This window comes from Tachysurus vachellii, chromosome 3 (genome assembly GCF_030014155.1).
Source record: "Tachysurus vachellii isolate PV-2020 chromosome 3, HZAU_Pvac_v1, whole genome shotgun sequence".
Taxonomy (NCBI): Eukaryota; Metazoa; Chordata; class Actinopteri; order Siluriformes; family Bagridae; genus Tachysurus; species Tachysurus vachellii.
The window spans coordinates 22,302,530-22,325,251 of record NC_083462.1 but is presented as its reverse complement, the minus strand read 5'-3'; the positions used below and the strand labels follow the sequence as shown (position 1 = coordinate 22,325,251).

Sequence of the window (22,722 nt, the reverse complement as noted above, 5' to 3'; positions counted from 1 at the left end):
TCAAATCTCAGAGGTTGAATGAGATTAACCAATCATCGTGTAGGAAGGGCAGGACCTGTCGGAATACGGGTGGGAAAAACACAACGCAGGGCTGATTTTGGCGTTTACCGTGTAGCTTTTCAAGGCAAAACTAACGGGGTAAAACAAGCGGATGCGAATGCACGGATTTCTGCCATGCAAAATATTCAGGTCGATTCATCAGATTAAGAACAGAAATGTGCGGTTTTACGGAATTGCCCTGGTGTAGTTTAATGTCCGTGTGCACGAGCTCCAGACCGGGTAAGAAGCCGAGCTGCTAAGTGCGCTAGCGGGTTAGCATTAAGCTAAGAACTAACTGCGTTTCTGTGTTATTTAGGAATTGTGTGTGTGTGTGTGTGTGTGTGTGTGTGTGTGTGTGTGTGTGTGTGTGTGTGTGTACTCTTCTAGTGAAAATGTTAATAAAACTGTAGCGTTAAAGCTTATTGTGGTTTGATGACTGAATGTGTATCAGCGTGTATAATGTTTTTATACTATATGCTTTTATATACATTCTGGATAGGAGAGGTTAGAAGACTAGAATGTACTGCATATATATACATACATACATACATACATACATACGTACATACATATACACACACACACACACACACGCGTGTATATATAAAAATATATAAATGTATGTATAATGTGTGTGTACATTCTAGTCTTCTGTCCTCTCCTGTCCAAAATCCAGCACAGCTCTAAGACTCCCACTGACACCTAGACATTATTTGCTCACTGTTCTGGACTCTGGACATGATGACCCCCTGCAGACTGTATAGTTAAGTCTGTCTGGACCTAAATGACTAGTACTGGACTTAAATCAGCACTGAGGACTTTGCTGAGTGCTTTTCAGAAGTCATAAATGTAGATCTCGAGACCTGTATTTAGCGCCTTCACCTGTCTTGGAAACAAGTAGTAGTATGAATTACTGAAATCACTTACAGCGTCGCTCAGTGATTCATACGGATACATAAATAGTGCCAAAACTGCTCAAGGTAAAACTGCTCAAGACTTGACAAGACAAGATTTTCTTTCCCACAATTACTTACAAGATTAAAAAGTCCTCAGGGTTAAAAGAGCTTCAGGTAATGTTCAAGTCTGACATCAGGATGTGAAATACTGTGCATTATCAGTCTCAGTGACGAGGTCGGTTGTGTGTGCCGGTCGGCCTTTCAGAAGCTGTCTATCTCCTGAAAAACTCTTTCACAGGAAAATAATGTCTGGACTAGAAAGGAAGTTTTTGCTACTAAAAGCAACCACTCTTTACAATAACGGTGCCTGAAAAGCTTTTCTGAATGTCAGAAATTTATGCAGAGGGACTAAGAGCAGACGACCACATAGGCTTTCACTTCTGCCAGAAATCTAGACAGGACACTTAAAGATTGGAAAATGTCACCTGGTGTTTTTGACGTTTCCGTTTCAGTAAACCTGTGCTGTCTGTAGCCTTTTGAGTGATAACTGCAATCTTTACTGTGTTGTGGTGCTTCCACATGATTACTGTGTGTGAATGTAAAGCAGGACAGGTATTAAATTAGCCTCTGAGTGTGTCTAGGGTCCAGGTGATACTAACTGCATCATTGTTCAGAAATAATTGTAAAATGATGGCCTAAAAATGTGAAATACACACACACACAGGATGGAATGGGACATTCTGTTATCTTGTGTTAACAAAGATGAGGAATTAAACACTTAGTGCACGGAGTTAGAGAAAAACAGTCAAGCACAGTGTGTGACCTAACACAATGTATTTGCACAGCACATTTTGAAGTCTTTTATTCCTCATACACAACTCCAATGTCAATTATCTCTACTTTATTTATTAAAGAAAAACTTGTCATTTTTTTTTATTTATTGTTTGCGGCTCATCGGCGAAGCTAGTTAGTTTCTGTTGTCACTTAGAATGAATAGTTGCTCGCTTGAATAGTATTCCCTTCTTCTCTTTCCCTTTTCACTCCTCTCTCTCTCTCTCTCTCTCTCTCTCTCTCTCTCTCTCTCTCTCTCTCTCTCTCCCTGTTTTTCTCTCTCTCTCGTGCTCTCTCTTGCACTCCTCTCTCTCTCTCTCTCTCCCTGTTTTTTTCTCTCTCTCTCGCTCTCTCTCTCTCGTGCTCTCTCTTGCACTCTCTCTCGCTCTCTCTCTCTCTCCCTGTTTTTCTCTCTCCTTGTTTCTCTCTCTCTCGTGCTCTCTCTCTTGTGCTCTCTCTTGCACTCCTCTCTCTCTCTCTCTCTCTCTCTCTCTCTCTCTCTCTTTTTCTCTCTCCCTGTTTCTCTCTCTCTCGCTCTCTCTCTTGCTCTCTCTTGCACTCTCTCTCTCTCTCTCTCTCTCTCTCTCTCTCGCTCTCTCTCTCTCTCTCTTCACCCAACCCCCGTCCCCTCACATTGTGTCAGAAAAATTGTCAGTTTTTTCCTCCAGTTTACAGTTCTTCCCAAAATGCTAAATAAACTACTTTTCCTCACAAAAAAAAAAACATAAAAATTTTTTTTTGACTAAATGAATCTCATTTTCTCACCAAACAAATCTGAGAATTAAATGACAGTGTGGTTGAATTGTTTTTATATGCATCGCTGCTGTCATGATTAATGACTCACATATTTATATTGTTGATTGTAAATCATGTTACATAATTAACTAAAGGTGAGTGAGTGTGTCAGGAGTTTAATTACACCCTCACACACTGTCCTTAAACCTGAAAAGCTGGGTCTGTTGTGATGAGAAGTTTCTGACTCTGGTCCTCAGGTTATTTTTCTGCTTGTGACTGACCTGAGCTCGTGTTTCGTGTGTTCAGTGCTGAGAGAAGGAAACAAGCTGCTTTCTGTTTGTTAGATCAACATAAACAAAGTCATGTGTTAATATTGTTTGTGTTTCACTACATACATGAGAAAATGGACAAGTAGAATTCAGTAAATAGGTGTAGCATTTGAAAATGAATGAAGTCTAGTAAACAAGTCTGAGAGTGCGAGTGCCTGCACGCAAGAGATTAAGTTATTTGATTGTGTATTATTTGTCTTGCACGACACTGCAGTTAAATCTGATTGGTCGGATGGCGCGCATTATTTAAAAAAAATACACTTTATATTGATATTATAGATCCTATAGTAACAGCTCATACCCAGAGATTTGTCCTGCTTATACGAGGATTGTAATAGACAGAAATGAATGCTGTCTCGTTTACTAAAATAAAACAAAGTGTATTTGTTTGTGACTTTTTATTCTTGGGGGACATTTATTTAACCTTTACAGAAGGAGTCTCTGTTGTACAAGCTTTTTATCAGTCATGGGGCTTGCTTAAGTTTATCAACACAGCAAGTCTTCAGGACAGGGGTTTGTGTTCTGGTTTCTCACCAGGGAGAGAGAGAGAGAGAGAGAGAGAAACACAAACAAGACTGGTGAGGGAATGTTTATGGTAACAGAAATGAGAGCAGGAATTAACTTGTTTCTCAGATGTTCAACATTAAAATACTGATGTTTTTCTAGAAACCTTTAAAACATCTGATGTTTTTGTACATTAAATATGAACCTTCCTCAGATAAAGTTCTCTGGGCTTCACGTAGTTTATAACGTGGTGTCGGATGTTGGGATTTATGATGTCAGTACAGTGTAGTATTGTGCATGATACATATTGTCATATTTTACTTATGATTGTCGGCTCTTGGCTAGTCTCATGTCAGATGCAATACGTTTAAACCCTGATTTTATTTGAGGAATTGTATAAATGTGAGCAGGTAAGATTACTTTTCTGTCATTTGGCATGTGAAGAGTTGTGAAGCAGAACGTTTGTGTGAGTCAAAATGATGAGAAATGTGTCCTGAATGCAGCTGTTTGCAGGGATAAGTGTGTAAGAGACAAATGACTGTCCCTGTAGTCTTACAGGCGATAAGCAAGCATGCTGTGGGTCGAGTGGGCGGGGGTCGCGTGTGTGCGGGGGTCGCGTGTGGGACCAGGTAGAGTGTGGGCGCGTGCGGGTAAGTGTGTACCACCTCTTGGACAGGACCCTAGTTTAAATTACACTATTGAACAGCTGAAATTCCTCTTTTTATCTTAAAAATAAGAGCGAGAAATTCTCTGCTTCAGTCTTTTTCTTTCTCTCCATCTGCTCAGATCTCCCTCTCCAAAAACCCCATCCTGCTTTTTTCTCTCCAATTCTTAAGAAAATTGCTCATCATCTGTTCACGCTCTAAAGCAAAAGCGGTTATTTTCTGCATGGTTATTAAGACCACATGATCTCTCATGGTCCAGATTTGGGGTTTATTTATATTTTCCTTCTGTTTTAAACTAGCACGTCTACTCAGGCTTGCAGTAACCCAGCTACGCGAGCAGTACTATTCATGTGAATGTACAGTGTGCCATTTTTAACTAAAACTTCTATCATGAAGGTCAGAGACAAAACTCTAGCACAGGAACACCATCACTGACCAAGTTCCTGACAGATGTTGAGGAGGCTGTGAAAACGTGGAGCTCTAGAAAGTGGGGATCACAACATGCCATGTAGACTGATAATAACAAAGGATATTTCTCTTGTATTTCTCAGAAACATTGATGCCAAAGTAACACCATCTGTCTGTTACTCGAGGCACCGTCATGTTGCCTCACACACACACTGCCCCCTCTGTTTATACTGCTATTCTGTCATCCACAAGCGGTACTTTTTTGGACGTGAACAGTCAACGCTCTGATCAAAAGCAGGAAGCACACAACAGCTGGCCGCACAGTTAAAACAAGTATATCGACTGCGTTTAATAAAAACACGAGCAGAAAAGGTTTTAAAATAGAATTTTATAGGGTTTTGCACAAGGGGGAAGAAGCACAATGATCAATACAATAAAGTTATTTATTTTGCAACTTGAGGAAAATTTGCCATCTCATACCAGACGTCATTGCTATGGAAGTATTTTTCAGACAAAATGTTTTTTTAAAGTGTATTTGCAGCTGCGTTTTCTGTCGTTGGACCCAAAAATGGACAGAAATCACGCATCGCATCGTTTTGTTTACACAAACGTACGTCTGCCAAAATTTCGGATGGGAAAGAAAATTTAATTTCCAATCGGACGTCCGACGTCTCGTGAGTTACAACTTTGTCACACGCCTTTTGTTGCACAGAAACCTGTCAATCACTGAGTAAACTCTTAAGACCCGTTTGTAGTCGGAAGCGACGTCCGTTACCTTCAGGTACGTTTTAAAGCACCTATAGAGCACCTATAAAACTTTTTGCTTTGGAAAATACTTCCATACTTTCCTGTTATGTTTGTTTACAAGAAATCTTTGCATTTATTTATTGACCAGTGTTTCAACTTGCAGGTTTAGTGACATGTTGAAGAGCAATGCTGCAAAATGTAGCTTGTTGAGATGGAAAACTGATAATCACATGCATAGCTATGTGGGGTTTCTTTTTTTAATTTATTCATTTAAATGAATGGTGTTTTAATGAGTTCTGCATTAAAATTCAGATGCAGCTGCCTGCACTTAGTGAAGCATCATCTGCATTTCTGCTCTTCAGTAAATGCCGCTATCTTCTTTTATGCCATCTATTTGAAAAGAGCCTGGATTTGGACAGATTTGGGAATGTAGCACATGCAAGATTTGGGTCATATCGATGTGTGTGGGTTTTGTGTCGTGGTTGTGATGGTGGGTGTGTGTGTGGTTGTGTAGGTTGGATGAAATCTGCATTGCTCTGGCAATTTATAATTAGACAATGCCACATGTGATTAAGGACAGAAAGTTTACTGTTAAGGGAATTAAGTTACATGGACGGTTTTGTCACTGGGATGAAACTTAGGAGGTGAAACTGTATCAAGGATCCTTTTGGACTATTTAGATGACTATCTAGTCGTTAAAGAATCCGCAATCATCCGGTCTGAATACCCGTCATTGTCTCATAGACCCCCAAAGATCTGATCTGTACCATGGTCTACGTCCTCCAGTATCAAGTCGGATGAGGATGGAGGACGTAGATCGGTGTCTTCCGTCGTGGTCCGATATGCATCTCCGTTATCTGATCCAGTCTGTGTCCTATATTCATTCAGTCTGTGCTTCTGATCTGTATCTCCATCCTCGTATATTTTGTGCCCCGTATCGACTTTCATTATGATCTGAACTGTGACCCCGTTGTACAAACTCTTCCCCATATTGTGCCAACCCCATCGTTGTCTGATCTTTGCCTCCATCTTTGTCCTGTTTGTGACCCTGTTATTCTGATGGTCCAGGATTAGTATTTCATTTCATTTCAAATCCTGTATATGATGTTTTTATGTTCAGTGTGGATTTTCAGCTCCAGTAAAGATGCTGTTGAAGGTCGACCTTGTTGCAGAGTGTAAAACCTCACACGCTCGATTCAGCCTCTAGCCCTGCGTCTGTCATTTTATTTTGAGCTTGGTGTCAGTGACTTGTGATGTGTTTTCACATCGCTCACTTAGTATAGGCCCAGCTAAATGTTATGGCTTGTTCGACTGCCGCAGATCTAAAACATCACCAAGGAATTTCCGACATTTTCTAGCTAGTCTATTTGAATAAATCATGTTTTATTTATAATGCCTTTGGGAATTGCAGATCTTCTGGCTTTCCTCTGACCGTTTACACGCTCATGTTTAAACATGTTAGTCTTTTTGAATCTTTTAGTGAAAACGTATACAGCGTTGAAAGAGGAATCAGATCCGTCATCACTGGCTTTCTTTTAGTCTTGTCCATGTTAAGTAGGCTTAAGTTAATCAGATATTATATCCTTTATCTTATTCCTGTCGTGTGAGTTGAGCATGAAAAAAAAGTTAATTAAAATCTGTGGATTGTCTTTTGGTGTGAATAAGTATGTGAGGTTACAGTATGTCTGTAGTGGCCTGCGATCGACTAGCATCCCATCGAAGGTGTATTTCCACCTCGCTACCATCGATTGGCTTCTGATGCCTCGTGACCCTGAGCAGACTAAAGCTGTTACTGAAGATCATCCTGTTCATTTTCTTCAGTTTGATCCTCTCCAGATATAAATACATAACCGTCTCAGAGCTGGAAATAAGTCCGCAGCCATGCGTCTTTACGTTCACTGTAACAAAACGAACCGAACGTGAGGTTTCTCCTGCTTTCTGATTCTGCTCGAAACTTATTCTGAGCACACAGCATGTCTGCTGAACAGGCTTAGACTTCTAGAAATGCACTTCCTAAATGGTTTCATGGTCCCTTGGCATTTTTTCGAGTGGAGGGAGAAAAGGAAAAAAAAGCTTCTATTGTAAAATGTTCAAAAATACCAATCCTCTATCTGGTTTCTACACCATTTCAGGGAAACTGCTCACAGATAATGAATCAGACAATAGCTCGTTTTGTAGCTTTGTTGCAGGCCATTAAGGGTTGCACTGAAGTCAAAAACAGCCAGCTCTTATCTTTTTTTGCCACTCTTTTTTTTTTTTCTTCTCTAATCGCTAAATGCCACCGAGGGAGAAAAATACATTTCAAATGAAACAAGTAGTCATCTTGAGCACCATCTGTAGCAAGTCATTTCCAGTGTAAAGGCCATGAAGGCTGAGCAGATGGATGTGTGCTCAAAAGAAAGCCTCTCTGTGAAAGCCCACCAGGGATCTTTGACCTTAGGATGGACAGACAAATACAGAGGACATGACAGAAACTTGGCTAGATGCAGAAAATTAAAACTAAAAGAATAATAATAAAAAAAAAAAAAACTCTGAAGGTTTTTCAATCGCTTTTAAGGGAGTCTTGAACTGGCCCCAGCTCACTCATGCCCCGATTCTGTGGTATGTGCTGTAGTCAATATGATAAATCACTTTTGCACTACACCAAAATGTGCCCTGCCTGTTGGCTAATGCACTGCACCGCAAATGCATTGATGCGTCCTAGTAGGGATGTGAGCTAACCTTTTACTAGAAATGCTAGCGGACGCCTTCCTCCTAGTAGCGGGACACACGAACAAGCAGTTGTGGAATCTGCTTTGCATGTCTTTACTTTACGGACCTGCTGCTAACGAGGCTCCAGAAAAGAGGATGCAGGGTTTGAAATCAGAAAGCCATCAAAATATTGTGCAGTCATAACGTGTGCGTGTGTGTATAGAGACAGACAGTTGCAAGTTAAGCGATCAGTACATGTGAACGGAGATCTGGACGAAAAAGTGGTGGAAATGGAGAGAAAGTATAGAGTAGAATAGATGAACAGGAGAACAGCTGTTTTTCTGCTCTTCCCAGCTGCCCTCTTCTCCAAGCTCTTGTTGAATCCAGCTGCTCTCTTCTCACATGTACTTGCCAGTGGGAGGTTCAAAAATATGGAGCTATTTAAAAATGCAGCATGGTGTGTGTGTGTGTGTGTGTGTGTGTGTGTGTGTGTGTGTGTGTGTGTGTGTGAAGTTACTGAAAATGTAACGTGTACCGATATTAAACCTTTCTATAACGACCGCTTATCCAGTTTATCAGAATTTCGGGCATTATTTTGAGAGTATGTCTGATGCAATATGTTTTCTGACATTTTATTAACTCAGTTGCATTATAGCATTTTAGTGTAGAGACATTACATCTTAACGGTTGTTATTTCCATTATAATTGTGATGTAAGAGCTGATTATCTGCACCAGTTTTAGAGTAATGTCATGCCTATTGGCAGTGCTGCATGAGAATGTGCATTCATTACGCATTACTGTGTTACGGTTATGTTTAGCTGCCACTCTCTCAACAAGGGCTTGGCAGAACAAATGCTCCTGTTTAACACAGCTGGTTAAACATTGGCTCAGTTTGCTTCCAGTTTAGTTTCCACATGGGCACCAGGGATGGAAGGCACTCTCACAGTTCCTTGTTTCTTCTCTTGATCACTTTCTCTCTTTCTTGGTAAAATACTTCCAATGCATTAAGCGTTCAAAAATTTAAGAGAGTCTGGTCTTGTTTCTTCTTGTAGGGATGGAAAAGGTTACGTTTCCATTTTTATCTCTGTCTCCGTGCTATCGGACAGAACATGGCAGGCTCCCAAGACTAGCTGGACCAGATGGCGTTTCGTTTGGCCTTTGACCTCTGCCAGCTAAAAACATGGGCTTGTTTATTTATTTTTTTTTACTTTTTTTGGCATATTGTATGGTAGAACCTCTGTACACAGTCATCGTGTTTGCTTTTCCAGAGGCTAAAAACCTAACGAAAACTTTACCCTGTTTGTTATAAGGTCTTGGGGCACCTTTTTATATTTATAGTTTTTGGAATTTGACAAAATTTTAATGAAAAAACACTAGCAAAGTTTGTCACTAACAGACCTAGCTGTGTTACCGACACCTGGGACTAACCGAGGACGCTGAGATAATGAAACTTGCATGACATTACGTATGTGAGCTGATCTACCAAAGTTCACAGCACCAACCAAGTCAGACGTGCTGTAAAATTGGCATCTTGTTCCCCTGTCTGAAGAATTGTCCTGTTTTGGACAGTATTTATTCCCTTAATCTTATGCAGCTTCATAACCCACAGTATTGTGGACTAACATCAAAGACCCCAACTAAGATGTTACGTCAAAAATACCCGAACCAAACCAAGTGCTTGTTTGAGAACTGATGATCCTGTTACTGTTGGTCTACTGCCCAGTGTCTGTTTGGAGCACATCTGTTCTATCAGTACAATACATGATTATTTCTGCCACGTTAATCATGCACCTGGAGTATGTAGTGTGATTGTGCGTTCTCAGACTAGAATCTTTCTGATTTAATAATGCAGTAGAATTTCAGGTTGCAAGCGTGGCGTTTGCCCACACAACACTGTTATCCCACAAACATGTTTGGCTTGGTCTTCTTAAAGCTGCAGCATTTGCTAAATGATGTGTTACTGTTGAATCTACAGTATTTCTCAGTGTTGGTGAATAATGTTTAAAGACCTAATGACTTGTTACTTGTTTCACTCAACATGTTTTAGGTTTTAGTGGATTGTAGTGAAAGGCCTTAAGGCTTTGATTTCCTTTGATACTCTAATGTTAGACTAGAAAAGACCTGGAGAAGCTACAGTATATTACAGCTATATTTCAACTGTTTTTGATTACCGACTAACTAAATATATACGTTGTTGATCCCGAAAACCGCACATCAGAATTATGTTATCCTACATGTAAATATGTGTACAGAAGAGCTAGGACTTTTCTACAGGCAAATCCTATACAGCTTCCTGTATATATGAATGTTTTCCTTTAGAATTTCTTTTAGCTTTAGGTATCAAGAGGCTATTCAAATGGACTATCTGACGCTTAGCATTTTACTGAACGCTAGAGTTACAAAAATGACACTAAAACGAGCCAGAGTAGTAATTATCAAAACAATGAATGGCATCTTCTGCATTTATTTAAATTTGGGTTAGTTATAAGCTTAAGATATTATATTGTATTATGATATTAGGTATTAGTAGTATAGCTAATAAAAGGGACTGTTCAAATTTCTGACCAGTTTTATGGCTTAGTAGCATTAATTATCAAACGATATGAAGCTTACTGACTTAATATGTCTGTCTGTTCTGTGGACACTCTGCAAAGCATGAATAATGAGCTCATGAGTCCATATGGTGCGCTCTTATACTACCCAGTAGGGTAGCAGGTGCAGCTGTCATGTCACAAACTGCTTTTATTCAGAGCAATTCGCTAAGTCGTCCTAAGCTGTCGGAAGTAGGATTTGTTAATGGCTGCATGAAAAAAAAAACCCGAACCAAATATAATGCAAGCTGTAAATGAAATTTCAAGATTGTGCATATGCTTTAGAAGCAGGCACTAGCAACATTCACTTTTAATGATCTGTCTAACATGTATTATGTTGTATGTTTCTCTCTTGTAGATTGGACGCTGCATTAAAGGAACGCTGGATGGTCCGTAGACCATGAGCGGCTGGAAAACATATTACAGCCATCGTGGCAAGATTCTGCCAAGTTGAAGAACGGCTCTGCCAAACAGAATGATGAAGAAAACGTAGTACTAACCATGTGCTCATCTTTGATTTGGACAAGAGGCACTCTGTTCTTGCCACGGTCCAAGGTCTCATGTACATCTTTGGATAGATTTGGAGTGTGGTTGCATAGCATAGAAAAAAACAGCATTATGTTTGGACTGCCTACTCTTGAAGATGAAGTTTGCTTTTATTTAAAGTCCAAGTGAAGATGAGATTTCTGTCTTTAGTTTTCATTTTCTGTCTATCTACACATGCTTACACAACATAGATTGCATTATGGCTGCTGACTCTCCCCAGCACCTTTATTTAACTGCTTGGTGTGGTGGAGAGTGACGTTTGGACGATGCAGCGAAACGGAGGTGTCGCAGGGAATGGCAGCCAGCCATGGATGTTCCGGAGGGTTCGACTGACATGGCTCAGTTTTATGCTCTTTTTCATATTGGTTTTCTTCCCACTCATTGCACATTACTACCTCACCACAATTGATGAGGCAGGTGGTCCAGACAAACGCATTTTTGGCCCACGGCCTGGTGGTGAACTATGTGAGGCAAAACATGTGCAAGACCTGTGCCGTATACGTGAATCGGTGAGCGAAGAGCTGCTTCAGCTGGAAGCAAAGCGGCAAGAGCTCAACGGTGAAATAGCCCGTCTCAATTTGCGGATTGATGCCTGTAAGCGAAGCATCGACAGTGCCAAACAGGACTTGTTACAACTCAAAAATGTTATCAGCCAGACAGAACACTCTTATAAGGAACTCATGGCTCAGAATCAGCCAAAACTATCATTGCCAGTTAGACTATTACCGGACAAGGATGATCCAGGGCTCCCGCCTCCACGGTCCGTACAGGCCTGTCGCTTGCATAATTGTTTTGATTACGCCAGATGTCCACTTACATCGGGGTTCCCAGTATATGTATATGACACAGGGTCATATCCTTGGGGAGACAATATTGACCCATTGATCAAGCAAGCCTTTGTATCTTCTGTTAAAAGCAGTGTTTATGTGACGGATAATCCAAATATTGCTTGTCTTTATGTGGTGCTTGTCGGAGAAATACAAGATTCTTCACCTTCTCCAGCTGACTTGGAAAAGCAGTTAAAAGCATTGCCATATTGGAGGTCAGATGGTCATAATCACCTGTTGGTTCATTTGTCCAGGAAGTCGTTAACTCAGAACTTCTTGTACAATGTAAGTACAGGCCGAGCAGCTATAGCACAGTCTACCTTCCTTCAGCGACAATATAGAGAGGGTTTTGATCTGGTGGTGTCTCCACTGGTCCATGCTCTCTCTGAGCCCAACTTTCTGGAGCTGCCACCGCAGGTTCCAGTGAAAAGGAAGTATCTGTTTACCTTTCAAGGAGAGAAGGTGGAATCTCTGAGGAGTAGCCTGCTGGAAGCACCACCACAGTCCTTTGAGGAAGAAATGGAGGGAGATCCGCCAGCTGATTACGATGATCGCATCATTGGCACCCTTAAAGCGGTACAAGACAGTCACCTAGACCAGGTACTTGTGGAATTTACTTGCAAGAACCGACCAAAGCCCAGTCTACCGACTGAATGGGCCCTGTGTGGGGAGCGTGAGGATCGCTTGGAAGTGTTAAAAGCGTCTACGTTTGCTTTGGTGATTTCTCCAGGCGATGGGCAGCTCATAGCAACAGCAGGGTGCAACATGCGCTTATTCGAGGCCCTGGAGGTTGGGGCCATCCCTGTGGTTCTTGGAGACCACTCAAAGTTACCATATCACCATCTAATTCGATGGAGTGAGGCAGCTATCATGGTACCCAAGCCACGCATAACAGAGTTGCACTTTCTGTTGAGGAGCCTATCAGACAACGATTTACTGGCCATGCGGCGGCAAGGTCGATTCCTTTGGGAAACGTACCTTTCCACTTCTGAGAGTATCTTCAATACCATTTTGGCCAGTATCCGAACCAGCATTCAAATACCAGCATCACCCATAAAAGAGGAACCTGCCCAGGAGATTCCCCACAAAGCTGGAAAGATGGCAGGAACAGATGCCAATTTGGCTGACAATGGGGACCTGGATCTTGGTCCAGTAGAGACTGAACCCCCTTACGCATCACCTAGGTTTTTGCGGAATTTCACTTACACAGTATCAGATGTCTACCGAACGTGGAATCGGGCTCCTGGGCCTTTCCACCTGTTCCCCCACACACCATTAGACCCCGTTCTGCCTTCAGAGGCAAAGTTTCTGGGTTCAGGAACTGGTTTTCGCCCCATTGGTGGAGGCTCTGGAGGTTCTGGAAAAGAGTTTCAGGCTGCACTGGGTGGAAATGTTCCACGAGAACAATTCACAGTGGTTATGCTGACATATGAGCGAGAGGAGGTACTTATGAACTCTCTGGAGAGGCTCAATGGCCTTCCCTATCTCAACAAAGTGGTGGTAGTCTGGAATTCCCCAAAACCACCCTCAGATGACCTCCTCTGGCCAGACATTGGGTTGCCCATTGTGGTATGTTTGTTTATCCTGAGTATATAAAAGAGTTAGCCAGCATATTTTAAAGCCTTGAAAGTAGAACCTTCATGTTGTTTTCCAGAGTTGATAAATTTGTAGAAATAAGGGTCACATGCTATAAAACCTCCTTATTTAATTTATCTCTTTAAAATGCATGTTAAGATCATGGAAATGGCAAATTTGGAAATGGGAGCCAAAATGGAAATGGCATTAGAAGTAGCTGTATGACCCAATATGTTCCAACTTAAAATCATGTTTACACATGTTTCAAATTACTTAGCTGTGAGTTGTTCTTTTCTTGAGGCTACTTTCTTATTTTATGCAAGCTTCTAATTAGTGTCAGACCATGGTAGATAAGAATATGATATTTTGACAGCGATATTCTGAGGCAATGTCTTATTATTTACAGGTGGTAAGGACAGAAAAGAACAGTCTGAACAATCGCTTCCTGCCCTGGGATGTAGTAGAAACTGAGGCAATCTTGTCCATTGATGATGACGCCCATCTCAGACATGATGAAATCATGTTTGGGTTTAGGTAATATTTAATTAATGATGTTAATAAATCTTTTTATATGTATTGCCATAATAGTAGAAAAAAAAACCCGGCAAAAACAAAAAACCTATTTAAGAAAAGTTCCATCAGTTGTGCTGTAATGTAGGAAAATAACATGTCCGCAATGATATTAGTGTTGGCATAAGTATTTTTTTTCTCCCCTCTACAATCTGCAAGAAAAACAGGTCGTAAAGGCAGAAATGATATGAAAGGGAAACAGTTGAGACAATGGAAGGGGGTGTGTGTCTAATAGTTTGTAATGGTCATTTCTCTCCCATAAAAAGTGTTAAACACTGAATTATTTCACATCCTTTTAGTGAACAGACAATATAAATTCTTTTCACTTTTATTTATTTATTTATTTATTTATTTATTGTTATATACACCTCCGCAAACTATGGGTTTAGAGGATATTCTGTTGTGATACCCCTCTTCCGTGGAAAGACCCAGGTGAGGTGTTTAGTTGTAGGGGTTATAGGGCTTTTAGAGGAACTTTGGGAGAATTAGGATTTTTTTAATCTGGTGCCATCATGTATTGGTGACTAGGACAGTGCCATAGTATTGTGTCAAACTGAAAATGTTAGAGCATTAGTGTTAGTATAGGTCACGTGAGGAACAAAAATTTATTTACACAATTAGTAGTAGCTACATTGATGGGACTGATTTGATTTCTTTGTGCTGATTTGTTGTCTCTTGCTCGTTTCTCAGGGTGTGGCGAGAGGCCAGGGATCGTATTGTGGGCTTCCCAGGGCGGTTTCATGCCTGGGACATCAACCACCAGTCTTGGCTCTACAACTCCAACTACTCTTGTGAACTCTCCATGGTGCTCACAGGCGCTGCCTTTTTCCACAAGGTAACAACTCGCAAACAAGTCTGAGAAAATCTGGATCAAAAATCCTCTATAATCTCATGCTACATAATGCTATAGTGTCTTTAGGTTATATCATAAGCACTATGAACCAAAGTAAATTCTGCACCTGGTTGGGGATTAGTTTAACCCCTTCTACCGCAGCACCAGGACAGACATTAAAAATAATTTTCTTAAGCACACAAAGTCAGAATGTATCTACACATGCAGCATAGCAGAAGTACGGGAAGACACCCAGCTATAAGACTACAGAGACCATTTCCACCTAAACAAAACACAATTCCAGCGGCTAAATAAACAGACAGAAAAAATGCGTAAACTGACACAAGCAATCAGATTCTGCAGATTCCAACGGTATAAGGATGAGCGTTTTTTTTTATTGACCACTAATTATCTATCTATCTATTTATTTTTGCTGTGATCCATCTTCTCTTCTTCTGGCATTCTAAGTACCAGAATTATTCATATACACCTTGGAGTTTTTAAGATGTACTCATTTTAAATTGAGCATGTCATTTTCAAGCAAGAGGCACAAAAATAGGCCTAGGAGCGAACAGGTTAAGTGGTTTGAAACCATTAAAATAATTGCCTTTGCATAGTGTGCCATCACAAACCACCAGCCCAGCTTCAGTGCACCTTAGCATTGATTCTGGATCTGTACCAGAACAATACTCAAAATTCTTACAAAAAATTAATCCCTCCAGATGGTTATTTTAATGATGATGATGATGGTGTCGAAGGTCAAATGCCTAAGACATCGAACCTCAGATTTTCAAATGGATTGAGTTTTTGTGACTCTAGTGGGCATAGAATATGATTTTCAGCAAAACATTCAGTCAGCCCTTATGCTCTCTGGATGTGGGCAGAGTCATCCAGGAAGACACTCATATCAGGATAGAAATGTTTTATCAGAGGATACAGCTGAGCAGTCAGCTGAACTTTATTGATTTGCATTTGCAGTGAGGCTTCCCTTTAAGTGAACAAGTAGACTCAAACCATGCCAGCAAAATAAATAAACTTTTCTGCAGCATTACAGAGCCAAAAAAATCCTGTGATTTATCACTTGTGTGTATTATTCCGAATTGCCAAAAGAAATGCAGTACAAGGCATGCAGTACAATCTTAATTTATTCATGTAGTGATAGAATGTCTTATAAAGAGCTTGTTCAAGATACAGAGCACAAGGAGGGCAATACATACACACTTAGTTTAAATGTCCTCTCTCCTGGGCTCAACAGGAATAATATAACAAGAGACAAATACTCACATTAGACAGCCACTGCTTTTACTGTATATACTGAGCTAAAACCGTGCATCACTGCTAAATGAGATTAGTATGACTTATCCACGTATCCTGAGAAAAATCAGGGTGCCCACATTACTTAAGTATCACTTAATGTAGCATAAATGCTTTATATAAAAGGATAAATAATATATGCAATATATTAAAATAAAGAGTCACGGTTATTGGAGATCGAGCCCAGTTTGCTTAGTAACCTTTGTGTTGTTTATAGTAAAAAGTATAACTGAATAAAAACGATTATTTGTCTACTGCTGGTGATGCTGCATGTGAGTGATAAATGGTCCAAGCACACTGTTTGGTCAGATATGTTGGGTAATTTATGCTGCTTTAATGTGATAATGGAAACTGATGTTTATCTCTGCATGTGTGTGTGTGTGTGTGTGTGTGTAGTACTACGCCTACCTGTATTCCTACGTGATGCCCCAGGCCATCCGAGACATGGTGGATGAGTATATCAACTGTGAAGACATCGCCATGAACTTCTTGGTGTCACATATCACACGCAAACCACCCATCAAGGTCAGTCAGTTCTCAGTGAGAAACAGCAGTCTATCACAATGCACTTCTATACCACCCTTCTGTGGGGAAATTAGTTGTGAATTTGTTCAGGAGTTGTGTTGTTTTCTAGTCTGTTTTGAATTAGCAATGGGTCAAATTAAAAGAGAATCGTTATACAATTCCTGTAACAGCATTTATGTCTCATGGTGATGTTTTCCTCCCAGGGTACAGCAGTTTAGAATTACTTATTTTTATTATTTATTTTTTATTACTTTGTTTTATGTAATAAAGAATAACATGTCATGCTTTTTAATCCATTTATTGTTAAGCTGCATAAAATGCTGAACTTTCCTTTTTTCCAAGTCAGTTCCACATATGTCTTGCGTTATACCCTCCACCCCCTACTTTACCTACTACAGAGCATGGACACTGGAGATGTACAATGTTAAATAAGAATCTCCTCAAAAATTTTGACAATGACTTTTTTTAAGCATTTTATAGACCACTTGTTATGTAGACCTCTGTTGTATAGAGCACTAGTTACAGTGTTGGCCCCCTGCCTGTTTTTTTTTTTGTTTTTTTTTTGCACGTTTGTCACACTTTAATGTTTCGGATATTCAAACGAATTTAAACATTAGTCAAAGATAACAAGTAAACACAACATGCAGTTTTTAGATAAATGTTTTTATTATTAAAGGAAAACAAAATCCAAACCCACCTGGCCCTGTGTGAAAATGCGTTTGCCCCTCTAGTTATATACACCTCCGTTATATACACCTCCGTTATATAGACCTCTAGTTATATACACCTCCGTTATATAGACCACTAGTTATATACACCTCCGTTATATAGACCACTAGTTATATACACCTCTGTTATATAGACCACTAGTTATATACACCTCTGTTATATAGACCACTAGTTATATACACCTCTGTTATATAGACCACTAGTTATATACACCTCTGTTATATAGACCACTAGTTATATAGACCACTAGTTATATAGACCACTAGTTATATACACCTCCGTTATATAGACCACTAGTTATATAGGCCGCTAGTTATATACTCCTCCATTATATAGACCGCTAGTTATATACTCCTCCATTATATACACCTCTGTTATATAGACCACTAGTTATATACACCTCTGTTATATAGGCCGCTAGTTATATACTCCTCCATTATATACACCTCTGTTATATAGGCCGCTAGTTGTATACTCCTCCATTATATACACCTCTGTTATATAGGCCGCTAGTTATATACAACTCTGTTATATAGGCCGCTAGTTATATACACCTCTGTTATATAGGCCACTAGGTATGTAGATCGCTAGTTATATACACCTCCTTTATGTAGAACTTTGTTATATAGACTGCTTGTTATGTAGGCCTCCATTATATAGGCCGCTTGTTATGTAGACCTCTAGTTATATACACCTCTGTGTTGATTGTTTATATAAACAGTAATGTATTATAAAGGGTGTGTTAATGTAAACTTGTGATTTAGTTTTGTTGCCAGTGCTATTGTCAGAGCTGCAGTTGTACAATTGTAATCAGTTTGTTTTTAGTATAGGAAGCATATTTTCCAGCTAAATGATAAAGTATTGTTGGGAATTACCCTGCTGGTGTTTGGGAAGTTTTAGAAAAGCCTTGAGCAATATTCTCAGAAGTGTGGTAACAGGGAGGAAAAGAACCTAATGAAATTTCATGTACTGGGTGTTATTAGAGGAATACTGAGTCTGTGCAGCAATTTCCCCTGAAAGTCATAAGCTCTGTTATTGAATTTCTCACAGTCAATCTCTCTAACCCACAATCTTCTCTTCAGCAAGCTCACAACAGCAGAGAGAAATCACTCTTCTTCACTTTATTTCACATTTGAACATCTGGGCTAGGAAGGGCTGAACAATAATGACTGATATGATCATCACGCTTATTTTGAGTCATGCTTGCTAATTTCAAATAATTCATTAATTTAACAAGAAATTTGTGGGGGTTTTTTTCACTTTATTATATACAAATTTAAAGATAGTGTCTCTTCTTTCAAACATGAATTATTGGAATAAAAACACTTCACTTGAGTTATGATTAGACAGCAAATATATAAATCTTTTAATCTTATCTTTAAATCTTTTATAAAACAAACTCTCTGTCTCCCCGATCAGGTGACGTCTCGTTGGACATTCCGCTGTCCCGGCTGTCCTCAGGCACTGTCTCACGATGACTCGCATTTCCACGAGCGCCACAAGTGCATCAACTTTTTCGTCAAAGTGTACGGTTACATGCCACTGCTCTACACGCAGTTCCGGGTGGACTCTGTCCTCTTTAAGACTCGCCTTCCGCACGACAAGACCAAATGCTTCAAGTTCATTTAGAGGGACCATAAGAGGACGTACAGACACTTGCTCTGAAGGACGGGAGATTTTATCCGACACAAAGTCAAAGAAGGGACGACTGCTACATAAATTTTTTTTGTTTGTTTGTTTGTTTCTCTGTGTGTTCGACCCATCAGCAACCACTACTGGTCTCATTCGCACCACTTTCATCATTCTCAGAAGTGGATACGAGTTGGATACGACACTTTAATGTGTTTCAGACTGAATGCTTTGGAACTGACAGAATGGTAAAAGACACGGGCAAAAGCTTCCTGTCTCGTTGCACTCTTTATTTTTAACCCATTCTACATTTATATATCTATATGGTGTGTGTCATCTGCAAGAGATGTACTCTTGTATATGACAAGCACATTTCTGCAGGTCACAGAAATTTTGTGTGTGAGTGAGTGTGAGTGATTTCGAAATAAGGAACTTTCAAAAGAGATATTTCAAGTCACCAGACCTCAAAGGCACACTGACAAAAGTGCAGAATTAAAAGCACTACACGGCCGGGCGAGCGATAATCACTTTCAATGCTCTCTCCTGGGGTGCCAGCGATCAGAAAAAAAAACAGCGTGTAACACCCTCACTTAATCAGGTCTTCTTAGGCATGTGCCGATATCACGTTATCATATCAGAATAAATCTTTCCGATCATTCGTCTGCTGAGTTTTAAGATCGACATGACACTGCCTCTGCCTTCGGCTTTCCCAGCTGGGATTGGCTTTAGCTCAGGAGCACAAAAACCGCACAAAAAAACGCTGCCATCATAGCTGACTACTGTTCAGGATTGAATGTAACAGGAGTGACGTTCATTTAGCATCTGCAATAACATCATAGTGCATGTTAAATATTTATGGCATTAAAACTACAAACCTTTCTGCTATCAGAAAATAACAGTTTTCGTGGTGAACACAACATCATGAAGTCTCCGCTTTATATCACCACACCAACCGATCGGTGTTTGGAATAAAAAATGTGGTTTTGTGTACGTTTTGCTCTCATATCCCACGATCATGGCATTTAAGAAGCTTTGAACTCTCTCCTACATACAAAGGAAGATGCTATCTCTTATTATCCTTGTTTAGAATCATGACATTTCCATATATTATAGCTTATAACTGAATCTTTTCACTGAAAATCAATGTCATAATTTTTTTAAATAGCAGATTAAGACTAAACCATAAAATATGTATAATACTGGTCCTTCTGAACTGTAAAAAGCATTAACGTCGTCATCAGACGCTAGAAATGTGAAGATTTTTCTGAAAGATTGACTGAAACGATTCTGACGGTTAATCATTCTCTAATGTTGACTGCCGAAGAGTTGAACTTTTTTTTTTAACCTCTATGAAAAGACGTCATGGTGTTGGGCGTTTTCCCAAAAAATACCTTGCTGGACTAGTTATTTATGAATATCGTCATGGTTACGTGGTGTGACGTATATTTTATAGCCAGTTCATGGGAACCAAAGATAAGTAAAGAAAGGAAACTAGCACTAGTAAAGGCCAAATACTCTGAGAATTGAAGATCGGTTTCACATCTGTTACTAAAGCTTTTCCCATGACGCAATGCATTAAAATAGATTTGTTGTTACTTGAGTCAATTTAAGGTCAAGTTTAGATGACATGCATTTCTTTAGAGACCTGAGCAATGCTCAATGCTGAGCAGAAATCAGTGTTGGATGATGAAGCTTCATATCTTAAGTCCTTAGGCTAAGCTTATCATTGTTTACTGTATGATCGTCATATTTTGTTTAAAACTATACATTTAACTGGTCTAGTGGGGTGGTTTTATATTTTTAGGATGGCATGATGGGTATCAGCTCCAGCTCCATGACCACAAGATCAGTCTGAAGCTTACTGTTTGTTCATATTCTCACCATGTCTGTGGATTTTCCTCCCAAACACATACCAGTAGGTGGAGTACTAAACTTTGATTGTTCTTTGATTGCCCTCGTGTGTGTGTGTGTGTGTGTGTGTGTGTGTGTGTGTGTGTGTGTGTACACGATACCTTGTTATGGACCGGCGTCCCATCTGGAACCAGATCCACTGCGACATTGACTTGTGTTTGACTGACTGAATTGCTACTGAAGATCATTGAATGAATATTTTAACCAAAACAAATTCCAGCACATTTTTCCCAGTTTTGTAAAACGTACAGTAGTCTGGGGAGAAATAGTGGCTCGGTAGTTAAGGCTTTTGGCATGCTGATCATGAGTTAAAAGCCTGGCACTGCCAAGCCACTGTTTGGGAGAAATGACAGCGTATCATGTAAGTGATTATCGGCACATGCCTAAGCAGCACAGACGTTTGTGTCCTTTGTATCTCTGATTTGCCTATCTCATGTTTGTCCTGTTCTTTTGCTCAAATAGTTGATGTGAAATTGGAGTATAGACCTCAGGTCTGAGTACTAGCACAATTCTGGAGAATCTATGTATGCTGCGTATAAATACTGCGGAAGAATAACTGGCACAATCTGAACCCTTTGTTTCAAAATGGTACTTTGTTTTCTCATTGAACTGGTAAAATCCAGAATGCCTCCATGCACATGAACTAACCTTTGCATTACAATGTTCATTTCTGTCCTGAAATGTATAGTGTAGAGATTTCTGTATTGTAAATCCATTAGATGTTTCTTTTTTTTAATATATGTTGCTATATGTTTCAGATCATGGATGCCTTTTATGGAACCTTTTTTATACACTTAATGACTGTATGAATACATTTGTTAAGGTTTAAGGTGTGTGCGTGTGCGCACGTGTGTTTGTTTGTTTGTTTTTTTTTTCCCTGTATTGCCACTCAAGCATGGAGATTGGGGAGGCGAGGAAGCAGAAGCACAGCAATCTGACTGACAGACTGTATCATTAGTGTAATCCTCAGAAACACTAATAAACCAGCCCGTGCCATTTGTCTCTGGAACTTGAAAACTGATGTTTAATTATTTCATTTTTGTAATTAACTCATTAAACTTTTATTGGTCCCAGAAGATCAAAATGCACCAATCATGAATTTTAATTTTCTCTACAATTCTAGTATTAGCGCTATGGGCATCAAATGTTACTCTGTACTTAAGCATAGTCTGTTCTTTTAAACTGCCCCAGCAAAGTGCATCAAGAATAAGGTTGTTGTTGTTGATCTTTTTTGATCTGTCTAGAATGTATGAAAGACGTTTCACCAGTAGACAAAGCAGCAACGTGATGTGAAGGAACGGTAGCAGTGCGAAAAGAAACGGGGCAATTAGAATATGTGAGTTTGACAAAAGAAGTGAACAGAGCATAACTACTACCATCAGTGGAGTTCACACAGATAAAGGATTCCAGGGTTTTTGCAAACTGGAGGCATTTCACAGGACCTGTTAGCTCCAGAGAGCTGAGCCATTATAGCTCATTTTGGTAAGTTATGCTTCAGTTTTTTGTGTAATACATTAGCCAAAATCTGTTTGGCCAAACATTTGTAGATACCTCACGCTCTTCACCAGTACATGGTTCTTGAATACATCCTATTCCAGAAGTATTCCCCCATTTGTTATGTAATAACCTCTAATCTTCTGGGAGGACCTTTTTCTGTGTGGATTTGTGCTCATTCAGCTATACAAACATTAGTGAGATCAGGAAGTGAAATCAGGTAAGGAGGCTTGGAGTGCAGTCTGCGTCCCAATCCATTTCAAGGGTGTTCAGTGGGGTTGAGGTCAGGGTATAGGGACATTGTCATGCTGAAAGACGTTTGGGCCTCTTAGT

The 22,722-nt window shown here is 39.8% G+C and overlaps 2 protein-coding genes across 2 annotated transcripts in view; both read left to right on the top strand.

The window, feature by feature from the left end:
- The window catches only part of LOC132843165 (NADH dehydrogenase [ubiquinone] 1 beta subcomplex subunit 1-like), an 89,976-nt gene that overhangs the window by 13,413 nt on the left and 53,841 nt on the right, over positions 1–22,722 (top strand). The gene's annotated exons all lie outside the window — the stretch shown is intronic.
- On the top strand, positions 84–21,904 carry extl3 (exostosin-like glycosyltransferase 3). The gene is made up of 6 exons (XM_060866301.1): positions 84–279; positions 10,796–13,379; positions 13,792–13,919; positions 14,646–14,790; positions 16,498–16,626; positions 18,775–21,904. Exons 2-6 carry the CDS (start codon positions 11,250–11,252, stop codon positions 18,982–18,984), a joined length of 2,742 nt encoding a protein of 913 aa, XP_060722284.1. The 5' UTR covers positions 84–279; positions 10,796–11,249; the 3' UTR covers positions 18,985–21,904.